The sequence below is a fragment of the Cyclopterus lumpus genome, chromosome 17 (assembly GCF_009769545.1).
Source record: "Cyclopterus lumpus isolate fCycLum1 chromosome 17, fCycLum1.pri, whole genome shotgun sequence".
Lineage (NCBI taxonomy): Eukaryota > Metazoa > Chordata > Actinopteri > Perciformes > Cyclopteridae > Cyclopterus > Cyclopterus lumpus.
Genome location: NC_046982.1, coordinates 7122076 through 7145505, shown reverse-complemented (window position 1 = coordinate 7145505; position 23430 = coordinate 7122076). Strand labels below are relative to the sequence as shown.

General features: G+C 46.4%; 1 protein-coding gene across 1 annotated transcript in view; it reads right to left on the bottom strand.

The window, feature by feature from the left end:
• The window catches only part of LOC117746780 (zinc finger protein 521-like), an 89380-nt gene that overhangs the window by 26402 nt on the left and 39548 nt on the right, over nt 1-23430 (bottom strand). Inside the window, 7 exon segments of the mRNA XM_034556086.1 lie at nt 19588-19672; nt 19806-20603; nt 20605-21570; nt 21572-21634; nt 21636-21781; nt 21784-21801; nt 21804-23318. Coding sequence (XP_034411977.1) covers nt 19588-19672; nt 19806-20603; nt 20605-21570; nt 21572-21634; nt 21636-21781; nt 21784-21801; nt 21804-23318 — 3591 coding nt within the window.

The following is a 23430-nucleotide window of genomic DNA, read 5'->3' as shown; positions in this document are numbered from 1 at the left end:
AATGTCCCGTCTCCCCAACAGGCTCCGGGGCCTCTGGAGCAGCCATGGCTGACTTGGCCGGCACTCAAACGCAGGCTGAGTGAGCGCGGCAGACGGCAGGCTGGGTCTGAGGTAACTATTCACCGTGATTTTACAAGGCCATGATTGTGTTCCAGTGTTTGTAATCTTTCCCGTGCATGTGGTTACAGCATGTAGAACGGTAACAAAAAGAAAAGAAAAGAGGAGGATAAATGATTTGCTGCGTTTAGTTAGAATCTTGCATCCTTTGTTTTCTGGGTTTCTTACACAGCAAGGAACTCTAAAGAGAAGGAGTTGTCCAGATCCTGAGAACAAACTAGGGAGCGAGGAGATGTGAATCAGGACAGACAGCCCCTGACTGCCATACCACAGCGCCTGGTGTCAACAGATGTGCAGCTTGGCAACAACGCTCCCCAGAAAACAGAGAGCCCACGGATTCCAGGGTGGAGTTGAGTCGTGCTGCCCTCCTCCCCTCTCAGCACTCCTCCGTCCCCCAGCCGTCCCAACTACCCCACACTGTGCCCCTGCAGTCTCCCTCCCTCATCACCTCCACACAGGGGTCCCCTGACTGGTAATCTCGTCCCTCGAATGTGAAATCTCCGACAGCGATGCCCCGCGCTTTTACCCCCTACCTCTGTGGCTGATGGGTAAATTGGAATGGCGCTCCCTGCTGGCGCCGAGAGCTCTGAACAGACAGCAGCACACACATGCTGAGGCACCCCTCGCGCGCTCTGTCTAATATAGTGGACATGCACACTCTCTCTTCAAGCAGCAATATCCATGCACAGACACACGTCCACGCACAAACGTACACATGGGAGCCAACGCACGCACACGGCTCGGTCGCACGTTCACAGAAGCTTCAAGTAATTTGCATACACAGCCTCATAAACATCCACGCGCACACACACACACACACACACACACACGTACGGATGCAAGGTAAGTGTTCCATGCGTGATCTGTTCGCCCTCATCTGCATAAAGATTGAATATATGATAATAATAAATAAAAAAAAAGCGATACTAAGAACTGAGTCAATATATGTTCAAATTTAAATGGGCATCATCTGGCATGGCTCAGCTTGGGTCCTTTTGCAGAAACCGCACCTGACTTCTGTTGCCATAGTTTCTATTATGTGTAAACCGCAGAGTAAAAAAAAGAAGAAGAAAGCCCATAGCTAGGTACACAGCGTGTATAACAACCACTGCCAAACATGGTGTTTCAATAAGCTTAATGTAAAACTAATAAACACAGTCAGTGTGGAGGCTATTCTGTTTTTAAAAACATTTTTATTCTGTACTTCTTTTTTTTCAAAAATGTGGCCAGGCATCAGGGTAGGATTTCCCAGAGGGCCGGTTTAGCTGTTCGAGGCTTTCACTCCATCTATCCGTCTATTTTTCCTCCACTGTCGATGCTCTGAAGCATGCGTGAATGGTTGAGTCCACCCACAAATCGCAGGGACCTCCTGAAATAGTCAATGGGACCTGACGGGGCTAAAGATCACTGCAGAAGAAGTCACTGAGGCCTTCCTGTCAAAGGCAGTGCTTTCATGGGGCCGGGGTGAGGGGGAGCCAGAGGGAGAGAGCCAGAGACATGACACACATTTCATTACACTTAAACCAACTGTGGGTTCAACTTAGAGACCTGGATTTCCAATGGCGTCTCGAAGGATGGAGTAAGTGGAGGTGTAAGAGAATGGTTTTTACAAAGAACACAATGGGTAGGTGGACAAAGGCAGGCAGCTGGACTAATTGCTCGGGGGCTTGTAGGAATATTTTGCTAAGTACTTCTCTTTTAAGCTCAATTTAGTGGCGCACGTCACTCTGGCGAACATTAAATGTAAATCTCACTCCAGCTGCAATTAAACAAAGGACATAGTGATTAAGAGGTATATTTCACAATGTGTGCGTGCATTTGTATATTTATCTTTTAATATCTAAATAGGCACATATTCTCTCTCAGCGACGTACTGTAACAACAAACTTCCAGTCCTCGTTGCTACATTATGGAAAATATAATTTGCAATCTAACCTACTTTGCTTTACAAAGAAACGTCTATTTAATATTCCTTGGAGTATTATCAAAAGGGCTATAGAATTACAAAACGCTATTATTATTGCTCGCTTGGGGGGAGCCCTCGCTCATTAAGCTTCTAAGATGTCGTGGGTTTTGATTATTCTATCAGCTTCATTCTCTTATTGTAGTGACAAACTCCTGCTATTTTGTTGCCAATCTCCTTCCAGCTGTCATATCGTTTGAAAGATCACAAAAAACCTTCAAACAAACTTGTGATACGTCTTCAAATTCACCAGACATCGCTTGATTCCCCCATTGAATTTGCCGGATTAACTTGAGGAAGAAACGTCTCATATTTCTTAACTGGTTGCTACGTCTGACATCAGAGCGTATGAGATTCTAGCATACTGGTATTGTCCAGGGGAGGGAACCCTCACTCTAACCGTCAGCGCTCCTCCAAGTGGGACAGAGATGATTAAAACACACCATGGCTGTGACTGACAGACTCCCCGCCGCTTCTAGAAGATGACATGTCTCCAAGTCACACAGAAAAGCAACTCCTCTAATTTTAACTCAGACTACAACACCGACCCCCTCTGTCAAAACCCTTACAAAAAAAAAAAAATCAACAGCCATGCTGAGATTCTTAACCACAATAAAAGTGATAACAACTAAACAGAAAAAAAATAAGTTTAAAAACAACTATAGGGAGGGTGGAGACGAAAGGGGTGAGAAGGCGCCATCTCCCTTAGGTGCACACAAACAGCAGGAACCTGTGAGCTTGTGACAACACCTTCAAACATTTCTGTTACTTTCACAGAAATATCTGATGCCGGTGCTCCAATGTGATGCTTCCGCAGCAGTCTTGTCCCAGCGCACATTCGACTTGGCAAGTTCTTGGTTACCGAGAAGAAGAAAAAACACTCTCCTAACGGACTGCGTTTGACATTTGTCATGACAGGAATACAGTGAGAAGGGGGGAAAAAAAAGGAGAGGAGAAGAAGAAAAAAAAAGAGGAGCGAGAGGTGGGAGGGGAAGAGGGAAACGGAGGAGTGGCAGAGGGTGATCGATGTGTGAAATTGCATGTGTGAAAAAAAAAAGTAATTCGGGCATTCTTTGGGTTCGTTGCAATTTTCATTCTTCCACGATGGGGAGGACAGAGGGGGGGTTTCCTGTTATTGTCACGTTGTGTAGAGAGCTCAGGGTCGCGTACTAAATGATTCACAGAAAAATGGAATCTTTTACATTGGCGTCAGCAATTCAGCCAGGCGCCCTTGTGGGGAAATTCTTTTTGTGTGTTTTTATTGAAGTCTGCACCGAGCGCGCCCAAAAGCTCTGACAGGGGGCCCCCGAGGGCGCTTGTCTTCACCTCCGAATCATAAGATGGAGAGACGAAGCTCCCTCTGTGCTCTCAATTATACCCCTCAACACCCCCCCCCCCCCCCACCCCCACCCACACCCCCCCCCCCCCCCCCCCCCCCCTCTCTCTTGCACACAACTCGCAAACCTGCCCTCCCCACAACCAAAAAAATAAAACAGAGGCAGAGAAGAAAAGCCTTCAGTAATACAGTCCCGGTGGAGGGCCTCGCGATCACTCTGCGCTGCTGGAACAGCTGACAGGCGCGGTGCGGCGGGTCCATTCCCCGCGGTCTGTCAGAGTTGGTGCTACAGCGTGACGGTTAGTACTTCTCCGGGGATGTACCTGCCCCTGTGTCCCTACCATGACAGGCCCCTGCTTTGACCCATGCAAGAGCCGTGGCTTTGCCCCAATTACTGCCACGGTTATAGGTGTAACTCTGGGTCACGTGCCCCCTCATGTCTCTTCACCTTTCCCATTCTCCCCGATGGATGGGAGACCCATCTGAGGCTCCGGGGCACATTGAGCGGAGGTTGGGGGGGGGGGACAAAAAGGGGCAGAAGGAGGTGTGGGTGTTGCAAGAGAGTCGGTGTAATTTGATCAGAGGGCACAGCTGCATAAACAGGGGTATCGAGGAATTGCTTGATGGGATTGACTTTGCATGAATGGCCCCTCTTTCCCCCCCGAAATGGGCCATTTTCCACATGTCTCAATGAATATGACAACAGCTCCAGCAGTATGAGCATAATACTGGACCTGGAATACCAGCTAGGGGTAGCTTGAGTCTTTTCTCGAGCTGTGCAATTCTCCCCCTCGCTGGCCGTCTTTGCTAAAGACCTCATCCAAGTCCTGGTGCCTGCACTGTCAAAAGCAGCCCCATCGCCTCTAAAACGCCCAAACAAAATAAACCAACAACCGCTGGCAGGGTCAGAGGGCAGCTGCTCTGGGTGCCTGGACTCTGGCGGGCTCTCTGATTGGTGGAAAGGGCAGTGAGTAAAAGGAATTCTTTTCAAAGTGAAATCTCCAGCTGATGGCTTAGAGCTCCACATCCCACAGTGTGTTTCTCTCGCTGCTGTCAGGAGTTTTGCCCGAGCCATTTGGAAGGATTAGAAAAAGTGGGGGGAAGAAAAAACTCAACTGGGCAGATCGTGTATACTGTAGGATCTGAGCGATGGCTCCAGGACCCCTCGGAGAGTGATAAACCTTTGACCTTGACAGCCCCCTGTGGTGACCCCTGACCTCTGGCTTTGTGCCACAAACTCAGTGAGACAGGTGCAGGCAGGAGAGTGACTGCACCCCCAGTGTCCGGGCAAAAATCTCCCTCATCCGACCTACATGTCCTGATGGTCCGGGCTCTCAAACTAAAAAATAAATAAATCTGAAACCAACCAGACGCCCAACAGCTGATGTTACTGAGTGCAATCGAAGCGTGCAAATATTAGATTGTGACAAAAAGTGTGTACAGCAGAACACAATCATGCTGCATTTACTGAACCAACACTGCAAAAATCTATATGAATAGATTTATATAAGACGCAGCTAAAATGAATCAGCGAGACGGAGAAATGGGCGAGACGGAGAAAAGTCAGGTCCTGGTACAGAAGCATCTAAATGGAAACTGAGGAAGGTTTACAAATGGATTAATTTTCTATTTCTTTTATGTAAGAAACACAAGTGTGAATATGATCAGGGTGGAGGAGTGTGGTGAGTGTAGGCACAGTGACACATCACGCGGCCTCGTTTTCTACTCCGCAGCGGGCACTAGCTCCAAGGTCGCACCAGTCCGCGCCAGCCTTTCTGCAGATCCATTTCCTCTCCCTAGGCACTTCCCTCATGTTGTTGGCCCAGTGATTCAGTGCCTTGCATTAAGAGCAATTCACCTGCCTCTGGCGTCCCAGTGGCACGGGTCCCCCGGGGTAACCAGGTGGAGCACAAAAAAAGTTCCACATATGGTAAAGTCAAGCTGCTCGGAGGCTGCCGAGTGTCTGCTGTGGGGATAGAGGCTCCTAAAAGGCCCAGCTGGTACTTGCAAAAGGGCTTCTGCATTACTACACCTCAGTGTCTGTATGGGCTCCCCTTTGGAAAGTGCTGGCCGGCGCACATGACCAGCCATTTTAGATTCCTCCCTCTACCCTGCCTCATCCCTCACTCCCTCCCACCTTCCAACTGGTTCTGTATCCAATTGAACATTTGGTCCTCCACTGCTGGTTAATCAAATTCCTCCATCTGGCCCCCCTATCCCTGTGGAACAGAAAAGGTGCAGCCTGAGCCCGGGTCCAAGTGCATATTGGGAGGGAGGAGGGGGGGATGGAGACAGGGACTGCCTACCTAACTTACACAGCCCAGTCAACTAGATCAGGTAGAGAGCACAAGGCCAGGCCTGATCGTTTTGGGCAAACAGGAACAGCTTGGGACTAAGTATCAGAGCCCTGCTGTTCATATGGAGCTCAGGGACAGCAGTGGGTTCATGTGACAGTAGGAGGGTTTTATGAGCTAATACCTCCACACACACTGTAGAATACAGAGTAGTGTGGGAGCCCAAGTACTACTGGCTACAACAGAAGGGAAGAACTGCCCTGGCACTCTGATGCTATTTAGTCTCCGTGGCAGTAGAGGGCAGTGCTCCTGGAGAAGAGTGCCCAGGAACAAAGAAAAAAGGGAGAAAAAGGGAAATAAAGCTGCAAATGTGATTTTGTTGTCGTCCTACTCCGCTTCCTCGAGTTCAAAGTGTCAGCGTGTCAGTAACTAAGCAGTGTTTGAGCCAGTACTCTGATCAAAAAGAGCTATCTTGAGATATCACACAAAGCCAGCAGTGATCTTTTCATCCCCCAGAGAGACTGTGTAGCCTTCACAAAATATCTCCTTAACCACATATTTATTAGAAGAGACCTTTCAAAAAGCCGTCCTCCCGCACAAAGTTAAACACGTTTTTAAAGAGCAGTCGCTTTCACAAAAAGGCTTCGCTTACAACTGTGACATATCCAGCTGATCACGCCTGCTCCCCGCTCTGATTCAGCAGGAGAACCTGAGGCGAGGTGAAGGCGGGGACATGAAACGAGTCACACATACGGAAACACATGGCATCTCGAGTGCTAGCTCTACCCGTCCATAACGTCTATTGTATGATTTCTATTCATGTCCAACCATCCTTTCCCCCTGCCAGGTGGCAAAACATGTGTCAATAATTAAACTACTTTTACATAACAGGATACAGGAACACAATGCAATTTGCTCTCCATATTTCATTGGGCCTTTTTGAAAGCACATGAGAGAGTGTAATTAATCAAACCACTGGAATATGTGAACGGCAATTTCCACTTAATGGCACTTACAGGGATTGGGTCCCTTAAGCACCACGTTCTGTCTACCAAACGAGCGGGATTCATTTTCATCTTCATAGTTCAGACAATAAAACCTGGCGTGGATGTTAAACAACACCCATTTGACATTAGGAAAATCTAAAATAAACATCAGATTGGGTCCATGTGGCCCGGTCCGGTGATTTTGGTCGCACCATAACTGCGATATGCTTTGCTCGAGTCGGGGGCGAATCGATACGGCCAGATGTGTACGATCGTTATGCTTGGACTTCAGAAATTAATAAAAACATTTTTTAATGATCTTACTTTGACCTCAAACCTGAGTGTATGCTCTGTATTCACTTAACCGCAGGAAGCTAACCGCCTCCCAGCCAGGGACAGGAAGAAGATCGTGCACTGCTTTTAGTGGCTTTCTGTGAGAAGATGGTCCTAGTCTAAATGGCACCCATGTCCCTAAAAGTGTTTCTCTCTCCCCCACATCTCGTTCTCTCTCCCTCTGCCTCTCCAAAGACTCCTCTAAGTGCAGCATCTTGTTTCAGTAATTCAGCCAGGCCAGAGACAGTGGAGAGAGGAAAGCCATCGATTTCTCTCTCATTTGGTTCCTCCTAGACTTGCTGTAAAACCTCTTGGGGAGTTCTGGACTATTGGACAGGACAATGTTATGGGAACGAGTGTCATTGCGTTTAAGGTCATCGTTACACCAACGTTTCCTTTTAAGTGTATTTTTATTGGTGTGCGGAACAAAGTAGACAAACAAACAATGCTGCTGCCATTTCCAGGAAGGCAGACATCAAGATATGCCCTCCCTTTTCATAACGGCATCGCCACTCTGAATAATAGACAGAGATATCATGCACTACGGCAATGTGATCCACTGCAGAGATACACTCCGAACATTGCAGCCGTGTACCAAGCTTTTAGTAAGGTCCATAGGTAAACCTTCTGTCTATAAAAAGGCCCCGTTGCTAAATAATTTAGAGGAAATGCCTTTACCGTACTATTATATATATACCATTTCTGCTTCATATCATCTTTCCAAAATGAGGACAAAAAGGTGAGTGGAAAAAGGATCAGCCAAATGGCACGGAAGAGAGGGGGGTGGAATAATAGTGTGCTTTTGAGTTTCACTGCAATATTTTGACATCCACCATTCTGCTCACTTTCATGTCGCAAAAAGCACATTTCGTATTTTAAATTAGACTATATGTATGTAATTTAAATAACCTGCATTAGAGATAGTAAGCCATGCCATATGTGGGTGTATAGTGTACTAAAAGTAACAATTACCAGCTAAAAACAGCAGAGAAATGACATCCCGTCTGTCGCAATAAGACTTTGCATTATTAGGCACTGCCAACAAAGCCTTTAAATGGCTTTTCAGCCTCCCTACCTGTCCCTATCAACAGGTCTGGGGTCTGTTTCCAGTCTCGGGTTTGCATCGCCTCTGTATTTGGGTTCCTAACCGTTCCCTCTGTGTTTCAACCGCATGCCAGCCTGCTAAATTCTTAATAACAGCCCGTGACTCTCAGGTTGAGCCTCCATTCATTTACATCTGATTGAGATATTCCTACACAAACTAAAAAATGCAGCCCAACTACCTGCAGAATTAATGTATTAATTTCAAAATAGAGATCAATCTTGCGCGGCAGCTGCAATACAAATAAGACACATCTATCTATTGTTTATTACCTCCTCTGGCTTTTTACCCAGAGGGCAGAATAAGAGAGGGAGGGGCAGAGGTCAGCGTAATTACCATTCCCTCCCTCCTTGGAGTCAGACAGTGCTAAGACATGCATTGGCAAATTCCATGGCAGCATCGTATATCACATTACCATAAAGCCCCCAAGAGCTAACCTTTGTTCAATTCCATTTGATTCTAAGAGAGGAAAACAGTCTCACTGACAGCCCCATCCAGCCTCAGTGTTTCATGAGTTCAGTTGTTTGTCTTTCAGTCTTGTGACTGCTCTTGCTAAAGATGTGCTATTCCAAAAATAAAGCGTCGGGGGACATGGGGGATCATTGAATCATCCTGGGTAGAATATCGCATCATCTAGAGAGCTTCAAGGTTCAATCTCAAACTCTGCCTGCGAGGGAAAAAACAGTTTGTCTTGAAAATAAGACACCGTGTTTACCTCCTAGCCACTTTATATAAGTGGTTTAATACAATATATTTTTATGTTTGCTCACATCCTGATTAACAGTTACACTGATTTGTATTTCTTTCCGTGACAATTAATTGCGAAGGTCCTGGTACTACAGAATTTACCTGGAAGCACTCTCCATTTTGGCTTCTGTTGACGAACAACAAAGCGCTTGCATTTGCGGCATCAGTACACTCTAATATGCCTATTGACTGAAAATGAGAGCACCAGTGCTGGCAGAATGTGAAATACTGTTACTGAGCAGAGGAGGCTTAGTGGCGATGTCTTCAGTCATGCTTAAAACCAGTGGCTTTTCGCTCCGCTGCAATCTTTAGGCGCCACGGAAGGACAAATGTTGCTCCGGAGGATGAAAGAAATGTAATGATGAGACAGGGCAAATAGTATGCTGACAGACAGAAAATAAATGCACGGACGTGAGGAATGTAGACAACGTAGACCAAAGGACTAAAAACACAGGACTGGGCAAAGAGAGCAAAAGAAAGCCAAAGTGGAACGATAGAAAAAGAAAGAAAGAAAAAGAGATCTTTGAATTCCTCCTTCCTCCCGTGAGACCTCCCTTGATGCCAAGCATTCATCATCCAGCCTCTAATATCAGTTATTCTGTGGCTCCTCTGCTTACAGCAGAATTAATTTCTGCTTTAATTACTCTCATCGGCGGAATGCTGATGAAGGAGAGGGACGAGGCATTCTGGGACTCGGGCCTCATTCCACCGCTTTAATTTGAATGAATTCCACCCGGAGACGCTGGCAAACAACTGGCAGCCGAGCCCCGGGAGCCACTCTGGGACTGCGCAGAAGAGCTGCAGCCATGGCCCCCACCAACCTAGCTACCTTGTGTGTGTGTGCCCGTGTGTGTGTGCCCGTGTGTGTGTGTGTGTTTTGCTTGCTTGTGTGTATTACGGCGAGCGTTGAAGTGAAGAGGCAGGGAGAAAGAGCTCACGAGACGAGCATAGGAGGGAGAGAAAAAAACAACTTCACATTCACAGATCACATTGATGGATTGAGTGATGAGTGAGTGTACAGTATGTGAGTGAGCATGTTTACAGTGTTTGTGTGTGGGCATGCGTGTGCCTCAGTGTGTGTGTGTGTGTGTGTGTGTGTGTGCGCGTGTTTGCGTTCATATGAATGAGCTCAGCAATAAGGGGTGAGAAAGCAGAGCTGTAAATGATTTCATACAGAGAGAGACAGTGGAGAACATCTCCATAAGGACACAAAACATATGAAATATGAAGAACATCACCGAGTGCAGCCCACTGTGTAACGCAAGTGTTGGTTGGAGAGCAAACAAAAAAATCATTAATAGTTCATTTCATTATTCCAGATATGGCACATCATCCTCCCCAACAAACCACCAGTCTTGTGTGTCATACAAGAACTAGCAGTATAAAAAAGGGAAAGCAGGAAATGACTGCATGAATAGAGAAGGAGGGCTGGATGCACACGGTCCGTGTTTGCATAATGAAAACAACTGCAGAAACAGCATAACATCACAGAGGAGCAGAGAGAGGGGCCATAATTGACTTTTCTCCAAGCCAGCTTGGTAGTTACAGAATGTAGCATATTGGATAAGGATTGTGATTGATTATGTGGGTCTGCCATACCGATTCGTTTGATTAAATGTAACCATGGGTTTCTTTTCCAAGCCCTAATGAAGCAGCAATTTGAAACTGAGAGACTGGAGGAGGCTGAGCACAGGCTGCCTTCAGTGTGTGTGCACAGAAGGGCTTCAAGACGGGCGTCATCGCAGCGTCCGGCCACTGTACCCCTTTCAGAACGCAAGAAAAAGGTGAATATTTTGGAGATCTTTTGGATTAAAATCAATTATGAAAACGAGTCGACTCATTTACAAGAACTCTGATTCAATGCAAAAAGAAGTGGAGTCAAGCATTCGTGCTCTGCTGCCGGAATAGGCCGACATAATAGCAAGATTGCAATTCGATGAGTAATTATGTGGCATGAATCTCTGCAGGGAAACACACATATCCCTGCACAGCAGAGTACCATAACTGTAATTAATACGTATGCTTGTATTGTATACGAGGAAGTTGCTTACAATCTGGGGTGAGTTTTAAAAAAACAGATTTTTAGACTTCATCCCACACAACATAATTCATCTCCACCAATTTGATGTTCCAAGCCATCCCTCCTCCAGTTCAGCAGAGGGCGGGGAGGTAGGTGGGTGTGACCTCCGCTGACCCTGAAACCTCTGGACAGGTGGGCGGTGGCCTACGTGCACTGTCCGTTTTGGCAGCAGCTCTCTTCCACTCCCCGGCAGGGAGCTCAGGCCATGATGAGCAGCTGGGTCGCAAACACTAAGCACATTAATATCTTCTTAATGATAATAATCATTATGGCATAAGCACCTTCCCCAAAGTGGGAAGGCTCACGGATTGTGCCAGAGTAGCATCGTCGTTAAGGTAAAAAAAAAAAAGAAAAGAAAAGAAGAAAAAAAAAAAACGGAGAGGAAATGACTCTTTTAATGGGCAGCAACTTACAGCCACCAGTATAATGCAGACACTAATGTAATAATGTGATAATGAGATACACCGAAGTCGTTAGGGAGACCAAAAACTCAATGAGAGCGGATGAATAAATAAAATCTGTACTTGAAAGTGAGGTTGACACAATTAACACAGCAGATATACATTATATGATATGTAACGCATGCTAATATGGACTTGTGGATGTATTACAGATATGTTTTAATGAGTACAAACTATCTCTAAGATCTCCTCATACTTTTCGGCCTTTCTGAAGTCACAGGCGTGCCTCACCACCTTGCATCCCTGTGCCTTTGAATCCACCAAGTGCTCCGGCATTTCCCATATACTCGCCTCATTTAATATAACTGTCAGTATTCACCTATCACAGGCCATTATCTGTCTCATCCGCGTTCATTATTGAAGCTAATGATCTGTTGTCCTCTCTGCTCCCCATTGAAGGAGGACTACATTAAAAGTCTCTTACTAACTTAATTAGTAATTATAAATGTTAAAGATTAATCAGAGAGCGAGTGGCTTAAGGTCTGCGTCTCTAGGCGGCGGTGGGACAAATGGAGAGACAAAGAGGCCACGTCGCTTCAGTGTTCACTGGAAACGGAACGAGACATATGAAGAGAGTGGAAGTGTGACCATTTGGCCTCAACGCCGTACTATTTCAAATTCAAACATGTCTCACGTACAGTGAGAGCTGCTCATGTGCTTGAGACGGCCTTCCAGCCAAATATAGATTGTTGTTTCATTTCTATAATCTACAAGCACTACTGTAGTGGAATTAATGCTGTTACAGGAAGCAACATTTAATATGGTAACCTACGATGCATGCAGTACTCACATTATCTCTTTCTAACAAGATGGAAATAGATCCCTTAATTAAATCCTGGGTGTACACTAATTCCTTACTAAATCTGCACCACAATTCCACATCAGCAGCACCGTGCACTCCAGTAAACATATACGCACCAATATCAACATTAAACCTTAATAACTAATAAAGCTTTCATGCAGGGAGTTCCTGTGTGAATTCCCATTAATATGGTGGTGGGGGGGAGGGGGGGAATCGCCCAGGACCATCTTCCTGTTTTCCGGTGCATGTTGACGCTCAAGCCAGGGGGTCGGTACTCTCGGTGCAGGAGGGAAAGCAAGGACGAACTTTAGCTGTGCTGAGTTGTGGGATGGAAGAGATGCAAATTGCTCTTCCGCCCCAAACTGCAACCACATGTGTAAGAGAAGCTGTTTAAATGTTAAAATTAAGTCGGAGGGTACGCACTGGGCTCAAAGTGAATTTTACCATAAACAACGATGGGTATCCATTTCGCAGCTCTGCCCCGCTCTCTTTTAGAGGAGAAATGGCGGTGCTTTGACTGTCGAGCAGGGAGTCCTATCACACAAGACACACAGAGTGGGGTGATGGCGGGGGGCTGGCCGGTGGCCCGCAGCACCTGAAACCTATTAGAGAGCTTTGGAACATTCCACAGGGTTCTTCCACTTTGGCCAGAGGGCATCGTAAAGGTCCTCACAGAGAGGGTCGGTGCGACTCAGACGCCGACAAACAGCCAGCAAGGTGAAACACGAAAACGTGCGTGACATCTGAGTATATAAATATATATATATATATATATATATATATATATATATATATAGAGAGAGAGAGAGAGATAGAGAGAGATAGAAAGAGAGAGTATATAAGACGGCAGTGGTTTTATTGTCGTTTGGAAGAAGAGATCCCGAACGTGCCTGTTGTCTCTGCTAAAGACAATGAAAATATTTTCTGCTCTTAGACTTACAAGGAATTTGTCTTCATAAAGGAACACTATGATTAAAACATTTAGCATTGGCAAGCCAAGCAAAACTTTTATCAACTTTATATCAAATGATTTGCCATCTGGACTTAAAACAGTAGGGGCCCAATAGTGCGCTGACACTAAAAACAAACATGCATAAACACACACGACCTGCTGCCAAGTATCTTGCAGATAGCCTTATCTTCTCCGCTATGTGTGTGTGTGTGTGTGTATATGTGTTTTAGTGGTACCAAGGCCCATCTCTTTGGCTGGATCTGTGTCGATGCCTCAGTGTTATGCTCACTGGGTTTAGCTCTATGGGTGTCTGTGGCCTCTCCTCTGGCCGCCCGTGTCCATTTGCTCTGCGGGTATGGCAGGCCTGAGCTGACAGATGGCCGCCCCTCTCCATTCCGCTCCAGAGTAACACAGTAACTGGTTTTTCCTCCGCCGTTGACCTTGCCACAGCCAGCCAGCAATCCGGGCTGGCACTCGGCCTGTCGAACAGGAGGGTAATGAAGTCCAGCGCTGCTCACATGATTATTAAGGCTTTGGCGCTGGGGGGCCTTTCAGAACCCTATCCCCCTCCCCTCTCCTCCCGTGTCTGCCATTCACACAGACAAAGTTCAATATGAGGATAGTAATTTGTTACACGGTACTTTGTAAAACCACCATTGTGCACTATAAAGAGAGCAAAAACTTTTTTTGGGGGGGGGGGGCACTCTTTCAAAGTCTGTTTGTATTCTAAAACAAACCTCTCTGCACCTATGAAGAGTACTTAACAACAATTTAGTGAACAACATTGAGACTCTGCCCCTATTTAGTAGCATACGATAGCTACCGGTGTCCCAGCGTGCATGTCATTCCACAAACACACAGAGTAAGAGCCACGACACAAAGTTAGATCAAATCTGTCACACGACTATTGGTGCTGACAACCTCTTGAAGCAATGCCGTTCGGCAGCAGCGCACCACTTGACTCTCACTGTAATTCTCCCTTAACACAAGCATCTCGAGGCACGCTCGGAACCCCAGTCCCATCAGGGCCAGGCTGGGATTTGAGAGGTGTAGGTTGCAGCGCTGACCTTTACTAAGGCAGGACTGTCTGTTTGCACTTCTCCCATAAGCCCCCCTCTAGTCAGACTGCTAAGCAACCCCATCAGACCAGGGGTGCGCATGCACCTACGCCTCTGTGACATCTCAGAGACCACTGGGGAGGGAGAGTAATGCAGAGGTTAATTCTGATCATCCAGTATTTATGGGCTTCACTTCAGAACAAGGGTTGGCATTAGCACTCTAAAGGAGACATCCCTCCTGTATATCAATAAAACATAGCCAGAAGCACAGGAAGAGCCTACCTTTATTCAGGTCGCCCAAGCCTCCAACTAGACTTGCATAGGAGCAGGCCAGTGAGTCATTCATTAGTTGACGTCTTAAAATTCAAAGATCAAATTGTAGGATTCATACAAATCTGTATTATTTTGTGGGATGTATGTTTGGCAATGGCTAGCTCAACAAATGAGCACAGTTCAACCAATCACAGGGAGGAATTTGCCCCAGATCACCATGGTGACATCAACCTACGAATTGCAATGCAGTAAGGGGCAGCAAGTGTTCGCTCCGAGTTTGTACAAACAGGCTGTATGAACTCAGAGCATCAGATATTTTCTCACATGTTGGCCTAGTCTGTGAAGTGTGGGGAAATGTCAGGGAAATCAATAGATAAGGACCACATCATCCTGAGCTTGTCTGGCCTAGCAACAGAGCATCCCCATGGTGATGTCAATTACCTCTGCTTTACAACAAAAACACCAGGAAGAGCAAAACAGTCTCTGCATGCTGTAAAACTTTTAATGCAGTCTCCTGGTTACATTGAGGAATTTGTAAGAAACTTTGTTTTCCACCCAGACAGCTCGGTAACACAGTGAATGTGAGAATCTTATTGATGTTTTTTTTCTTTTTCTTTTTTCTTTCTTGCAGCTCACTCCGTTTTCTATTCTCCTCATGGACGCCACATTAGTCAGGGAGAGGTATAATGTAACGAGCAGTAAGGTGCACATAATTGCATATTAGCAGCAACACACTTGGCTGCACGGGAGGTGACTGCGCTAACGAACAGAGAGGCGTTATTAATCACCAATTAATAAAGCAGGCAGATATCACACTCAGTATATGGCACGCATGGTTTCCTTTGTTTCCACTGGCTGTCCAAGCCTGTTCTCTTATTTATTTCATAAGATTGATTCTGTTCCTGTGCTGTGTTGTCTATTGAGTTCTGACTGATCCAATCCCCTAGGAGTCAAATGAGGAGTGTTCGGCCATGTTTGTTAGAAGATTACATGTGTGTGTGTGTGCTCCATGAATGAGCGAACGCCAACAGACACTCCTAATCAAAGAGGATTACAGAAAAATAAATAAACAACAGAACAAAAAATACCAAATTCTGTTAATGCACAAGGAGAAAAAAGAAACACTTAATGGAGTAGTAAATGTGTTGCCACCAGGGCAGAGACAGTGATGGAGACCATGTAATCAACATACACAGGCCAAGTTGCTCCAGGGGCCCAAGACAAGAGGATATGTGTCAAGGATAATTTGCGGCCTTTAGCAAAACAAGCCTTCCAGCTTCAAATACTGTTAGTGTGCCTCCTGTCGGTTCCCCCACTGACAGCCAACGTAGAATGCTTTGCCAGGTTGGAGCGCAGTGAATGGGAAAACGTTAGAGCTGGATAGTGAGGCAGGGGAAATGGAGAAATAGTGGCCCGAGAGAGGTGGGAAAGGAGAATGAGAGAACAGAAAGGAGGAGGAGAAACTAGAGGAGAGCTAAAGGCCTCTCACTCGCGCTCCTCTCCAGCTCCGTAACGGCCCACAGTGCCTGCTTCACACAGAGCGGCCAGCTGTACAGCAAATGTGCCTTTCCCTCTCCGCCCCCGAACCTTTCCACCCCTCCAGTGCCCCCCTCTGCCTGGGCCGACCGGGCCACCGTCTCCTCTCTGTGAGAGAAGGCTCCTCCCTGACTTGGCTTGGAGCTCAGTGCTGTCACCGACCCCAAAAAAATCCGTAGAGGTGACCCCAAAAAACACTTTTCTGGGATGTGGTTTGGTTTGTTTGTTTACAGTTGTCCTTCGGAGCGCTGCCACCTTGGCAGTCGCTGCTCGGAGTGGACAGGAGTGAGATGAGATTTGGATTGAAAGCAAAAACCCTTTTCACCTTTAAAACCCTTTAAGACACAGCCCGTGCTTCAAAACATGTCAGGGCTCGGAAAATCCACAGAGGGACATTTGAAACAGTGCGATAAATGGGCCAAAACGTGCCCCCCCCCACAAGGCTCCAATGTCATAGTTTACAGTGGGGTCAAAGTGAAGCAATGGGGTAGCATGATGGCATGCTGATAAAACCAAACAGGCTTTTGTGTCAATGAAAGACCTTCAAAGGTCCTCTTAAAAAAAACAACTAAAAAAAACATGGCCGACTTTGTGAAAGCACATTGATTTTAAACATTCCTGTCCAATGCAATTACTACAGATCAAGATGGCAAATTGAACTGCAGGACAGATTTGTTTTTTAATCTCAATGAAATAAAAAAAGGTTTGATAGTGACTGCAGCAGCTGAAAGCTGTATAAATCTGTGTGTCTCTAGAGAAAAATCGGACACCCTCAATTCTGTAAGTGAGCCATGCCAAAAAAACTCTAAACTAAAGAGTGGCCAGCTGTCTTCTGGCCTGCTATTAAATTGCTCCTTGGATGGTGGCGATATCATTTTTTTCTCCATAGGAGTATCACACCAGGTCCCCAAACAGAGCGACCAGCTGTACAGCAAATGTGTACTGATCCATCTGGGCCCTAGCAGGCTGCGGCCTCCATCTTAAAACACGTGGGGACGTTCACAGGCTTGGCTGGGGCTGTTCTGCCACACACCCCTCTGCACCCATGGCCACCTCCTTCTCTTTCATTTGCCTCTATTATCATAGTAAATGTTGAGTAGCTGGGCACCAGAGCTGCGCTCTAAGTCTGAAGCAGGACCGCCGTCGTCTGAGTGTAATGTCCACGCATCAAAATGTGCTGGCAACCGTACAGAAGAGGCAGCCACGAGCACCTCGGACCGACGGGAGGAGGTGGAGGGCGGAGGAGGCGCGCACTTTGGTTTCGGGAGACTATTGTATTACAAAGGCAGCTAATATGGACTTGTCCGGGTGAGACAGGCTCAGGTTTTGTTGTTCCATACACTTAGCACTATGGTTATGTCACGGCACATCACTATATATAGAGTTATCAGTGTGAACCGACACCATGGAGCGGGGCATGGATGAAAACAACACCCCTATGAATCCAGCGTCTGCTCCATTACCTACGCTAATAACGCTGACAGCTGAGCGGAGATGACCCCAGCCCCCTGTTTCCCCTCTCCTGTGCAGATGGCCATTAAAAGGAGAAAGTGTCCCCTTTTCAGTAGAGAAGGTATTTAGAGCTTTTCCTAATGAGTATTTTTTTCTGTGTTTTGGCCCAAATTGCCTTTGCAGTGATTACAGGCTGGATTGACTTTAACCCCATTCTACATTTATAAAAAGGGACCAATTCTTCAGAAGCTGTATGAATCCAAGAGATCGCCGTTACTGTTCTTACACAAGTAACCTTGATGAAAAAGTTTTTCAGTCTATTCTTTTTTCTTTATTCAATTCAGTTCCATTTCAGTTTCTCTGTTTTACAAAATGCAGTCACTCCAACTCCATCTTGCTAGCAAATTTTCATCACGACGAGTTTTGCATTCTCCATATTTTAGAGATCCAGACACAAATGAATGTAACAGAAACCCTTTTGGGGAGTCTGATGAAACCTGTGATCATGTTGAATACAAAGCAACGGCATATCAGAGAAGAAAGACATCAGACAATAACCCAATCACCTATCCTCCTGTTATCTTAAGCTGTCTCAATTCCACTATTATGGGGGAACTGTGTGCTTGTACGGCTGACAGACATAAAATAACCAGTAGGGGGGTTTGTTTTCTACCCTCCCAGTGTGCTCCGTGCCTGCCTTTGCGAGAGAAAGGACTAATGCTGGCATGGTACTGTATTAGGCACCCCCAGTAGAATAGTGGGTGAGCAGATCGCAAAGATGAATACAAAATACACACCTACACACTCTCAGCTCGTCTCTCCTTTGCAAATACACCGAAGCATCAAAATCACAAATCACATGCTTCTGATTGTTTATGCACAAACAGTGGGTCCCTGATAGAATTGCCTACCGGTCCTGATAGAATTGCCCACCGTGTTTAAATTCACCTGCGCCTAGAAGCGTGTCCCAAACAGAGAGGCGGTTTGGTTACAGATCAATGAGTCTCTCTCCCACTGAAGACAACAGATAATGCAGTGTAATGAAAGAGCCGCCAAACGAGCTGAATAAATGAATGAATAAAGGAACGTGAGACTGGAATTCAGACGCCTACTTACTGCAGGCAAGAAAACCTGTTTTCCAATTGTCTGTTCTCTACAAATTATTCTGCCTGCATACAAATGACAACCGAAAGTGAAGACATTTTGAAAATGTGGAGCTTAGTCTTACACCAGCACTCTTTGTTTAAAATCTTGTGAAAGAAAATGAGAAATTTGGGATAATTTTGTGAAACACAATGATAATCAAATTCAATGTCCATTTTTTTCAGTTGATTTGACGTCATTAAATGCAGAGAGTATGAAAGTATTGTACCAAATGTTGTATTCAGATCTCAGTCGTCTGAACAGGCTACTTAAGTGAGGAGGCACGATAAACAAACAAACAAAAATAATGTACGGTAGCAATGTGGAGATTTTTCAAAAAGCGTGGAATAATAGTTGGAATTTTAAACAGTTTGAATAAAATCTGTTTTGGTATTCTAATATTTCAATAATCTGTATATTTCCACTACTTCAAACGACCTTCATACAGAGTGGTTTGAAGTGGAGAGATTCTGCTCCACAAGCATGCACACGTACTATTTTAAACCATTCACATGCATGGGGAAATGAAGGTGATGGGTTTATAAATGCACAACACTGGGGATGCAGTTGATGGTCAAAATATTAAAATAATTCCACCTATTTGGTGATGTGATCCAGATACTTGTGAGCCTGAATGAGACAGGGTCAAATATTTTATTACATATATCACATCAGTCCTTAGATTGTGATTCACCTTTTTTTTTTTTTAAGTATGAAAGACTGTCCTGAAATTTATTCAAAATGATCAAATACTTGTTGTGAAATTCGGGGAATTTTCCTTAATGATTTGTATATTGTATTGATGATGTCACACACAATTAATAATTCCCTCTAACATTTAAATCGCACACCTAAAAGCCAAATTGATCTACAAATATATTACACAAGGACTGTTTTAGTGACTTTGTTCCAGAAGTGCAACAGAGACCATAATAAATGAAACATCTCCTACCCAGCATGTGGTTGGCCACATGGACTTGGATGTCCCATTCACTGTAGAACACCATCTGACATTTGATGCACTGGTATGTCTTCTTCTGAAAATAAGACCAAAAGGAAAAGGATTATTAGAAACATCATAGCCAAAAAGCAATACAGAACAATTTGTGAAACTCAGCATGTTTTGATTAACTATTCAACCTAATTCAAAGCAACACTAAATAACAATACCTCTTCAGTTTGTGAGGGACTGGCTCTAGGCATGGGGGACACCTGGGGGGTCTTGATCTGCCCGCCGTTGCTGTCCACAGCCGGTTCCCGATGCACTGTCTGGACATGGTTTTGCAACTCTGCTTCAGACTCAAACTTCACATTACAGCTGGAACATCGTGTCTTGGCAGCGGATGTTGAGGATGTAGAACAGGACGAAGATGACGAAGAGACGGCTTTGCCTTTCGCGTCTCCAGGACTGAGTCTCTCCCCCTGGATCCATGCGCCTGTAGTTGTTGCTGGGGTGGTGGCTCCACCGTGCTGCTGCTGTTGCCTTCCTCCGTTCACTGTTGGACTGGAGCTCTTGGAGCCAGCTGCTGCTACGCAGGATGCACAGAGTCCGTAAGGTAGTCCATTGATGTCCAGCTTCACCAGGTCTAGCTTAGACCGGAAATCTTTCAGGCAAGAGGCGCACTTGAAAGGTTTTTGGATATGGTGTTGCTGCTGGTTATGAGAGGTGAAATTGTTGCGAGCCATGGGTTGGTGGGGTCCGGACATAGTGCCTGTCTTTTGCATGTGGAAGGTACCATGGATCTTGAGCTCCAATGTAGAGGTGACTGTCTGCATGCACACCACACAGCGGAAACCTGTCAGGGAGTTCCTCAGGTCAGGGTGCATCTGGCAATGCTCCAAGAAGTCCTCCTCACACTGCAGTGGCATCTTACAAATGCGGCAGCTGCCTGTGTCCAGACTCTTGCTATGGGTGACCTTGTGCTCAGTAAGGGTGAGCAAGGAAGGGAACCTCTCCCCACAGATGGGGGCACATATAGTGTTTGACAGGCCCAAGGTGGGTCTGCATATGCTCCCTCAGCCCAGGCTCAGAGAAGAAGGTGCGGGAGCAAACATTGCACTTGTGGTTGCCCTTTATCATGTCAGCTTTCCTTTTCATCATGGCGCTCTCACCAGGGCGTATATTGTGGTCCCTCAACTGGTGGTTTGTGAGGAGTGAATCCATGGTGTAAGATGCTCCACAGATGTCGCACCCAAACAAGGGGTCTGCAGTGTCTATCTCTTCCTCACTTACTTCATGGTTGTTCTGAGACTCCACCACAGCTCCTACTGCTACCCCTGAACCATGGCTGTTGGTTAGGAGACCATGTAGCTCAGCATCTTCTTTAGGCTGGCCATCCACTCCACTTCCAGTAGAACCATTAGCACCACAGTTCTGTGTCTTTCCCTCAAACACACAGTGTTTCTCCCTCAAATGCTTCTCCAAAAGGACGATGGCATGGAAGGCCTTACTGCAGAAGCGGCAGTTGTACTTCTTGCTGTGGGTAGTGATGTGGCACTGCAGCTCCACCTCTGTGCCGAAGGACTCCCCGCAAAAGATGCAGCGGTGGGCACGGCCCTGGTTTTCCAGATGGCTGTGTTTGACATGTAGCTGTAGTTCAGTCTCATGCCTAAAGTCCCAGTTGCAGGAGGTGCAGCGATACACCTTTTTCTCATTGCTGTGCTTTACGGCCAGGTGGAGTTGAGTAGACACCTTTGAGTCAAACACCTCCTGACACAACGTGCAACGAAAGAACACAAAGGTGTGCATGTCGAGTAAGTGCTTCTGTAGATCATCCACTGAAGTAAACTGCTTGTCACAGCTCTCACAGATGTAATAAGTGGAGGTAATAGTGAAGTGAATCGTCACATGCTTCAACAGGGACTCCTGGTTGGGGAACTCTTTGTTGCACTGTGGGCAGGTGAGTAGGGGCTGCATGCCATCCAGATGAGTTTTTTAGGTGGGTCTGGAAAAGGTCTAGACTGGTATACTTGGCTCCACACTGGTTACATATGAACTCAACCGGTAGAGCGTGAGGCTAAACTTCCTTGTTTAAGCATGCTGTGTTCCACAGATATTGGAGAAGAGGGGCTGAGAGTGCGCAGAGATTTCTTTCCATTGTTGATGTAGTTCAGTGCCAGTGGAATGTTCTTGTGGTTCTCCTTGTGTGCTTGTTGAGCTTCAGACACTGTTGAATATTGGGGAATTGGTGCAGTACGAACAGGAGTACACCTCTACTATAGACTCCTTGGGAGTTATAGCCAGTGGAGAGTCAAAGCGCAGGCTTCCCCCATCACAGTGAGTCTGACGGACATGCTCCTCCAAAGTAGTCTCTGTCAAGAACCCCATGAAGCATTGTGGGCAGAAGAAGGCGTTGCTCTCCTTTGCCACAGGACTGGGAAAGCCATGGGAGCAGCGAATGTGTTCCTGTAGGCCGTTGAGGTCATTCGTTACCTCAGGGCAGAAGTTACACTGAAGGAGAGCATCAGGTAAGCTAACTAACATGGCAGCATGGTCTTCTGCATTGTGGACCTGCTTAAGATGTTCATTTAGATTTAGTAAAGAGGGCAGGACCTCCAAACAAAACTGGCAAGTATGAGCCTGCTCTGGCTTGTCCAAATGCATGGTTCGCAGGTGAATTTGAAGCACAGCCAAACTGGAAAACACTTGCTTGTTGCAGTAGATGCAACTGTATGAGACTTTAGGCTGTTTGGAGGATCGTCCTCCCATATCTGATGTGTTTTGAGCCGCCCTCTTTCTCCTCCCCCTGGTCTTGGGCACAGGTGGCGCTGTCTCCACCATTGTGGAGCTGTCGACAGAAAGGTTGGAGTCAGGAGTGGTGCTAGAGACAGAGGTGTAGCCCACGGTCAGCAAAGAAGGGCTGTTGCTATGGTTACTAGATTCGGGCAGCTGGTGGATGTCCATGTGAGCATAGAGGTCCTCGACAGACAGAAAGTGCTCAGAGCAGATAGCACAAGAGTGGCCCTTCCTGTCTCGGCTGTGGGCCTGGTCAATGTGGGTCAGCAGGGTTCCCTCATCACTGAAGGGCTCGTGGCAGTAAATGCACTGCAGGGTAGCACCCAAGCCTCCATCCTCTGATGGAGAGCACTCAGGGTGGCACTCCGCGATGTGCCTCTGGAGCTCCTCAGGGACATCAAAGCCCTCCTCACAACGGCTGCATTTGCTAGTTTCTTTCAGCTTCCATTCATCAGCTCTAGAAAGGCTTGAGCTGCTGCCATCTTTGCCCCTTTCGTGTACTTGCATGTGGCCGTGGAGAGAGCTGGACGAAAGGAAGCCTCGGCGGCACACGGGGCACTTGTGGGGTTTGTTCGAGGCGTGAGTTTTCATGTGGATTTTGAGGTGATCACTGCGGGAAAAGGCAGAGTCACACTCTCCACAGTGGTACTTCTTATCACCGGTGTGTAGCTTCACGTGCCGATCTCGACTGCGCTTGTGCTTAAACAAGCGACTGCAAAAGGTACAGCTGAAAGGGAGTTTATCCCCGTGGCTCTGTTCGTGGCGCTTGAGGAAGCTTAAGCGGCTGAAGGACTTGTCACAGAACTGGCATGGGTATGGCAGGCCAGGGCCTCCTTCTTCCTCGCCAAAATCATAGTCCTCGCAGTGTCCTGGAGAAGTCTGATCCTTACTGGAAGGAGATGATGCTGTCCAAGAACATGAAGGGTCATCCTCGATATCAGCACCGTCTGGGTGGGAAGACAGAAAGAGGGGGAAAAGAGAGAAAAGAGGGCATCGGGGGTAAAAGAAAAAGGTGGAGAGAGAAGGAGAGAGTGAGTAAGTCAGGTGTTCTGTAAGACT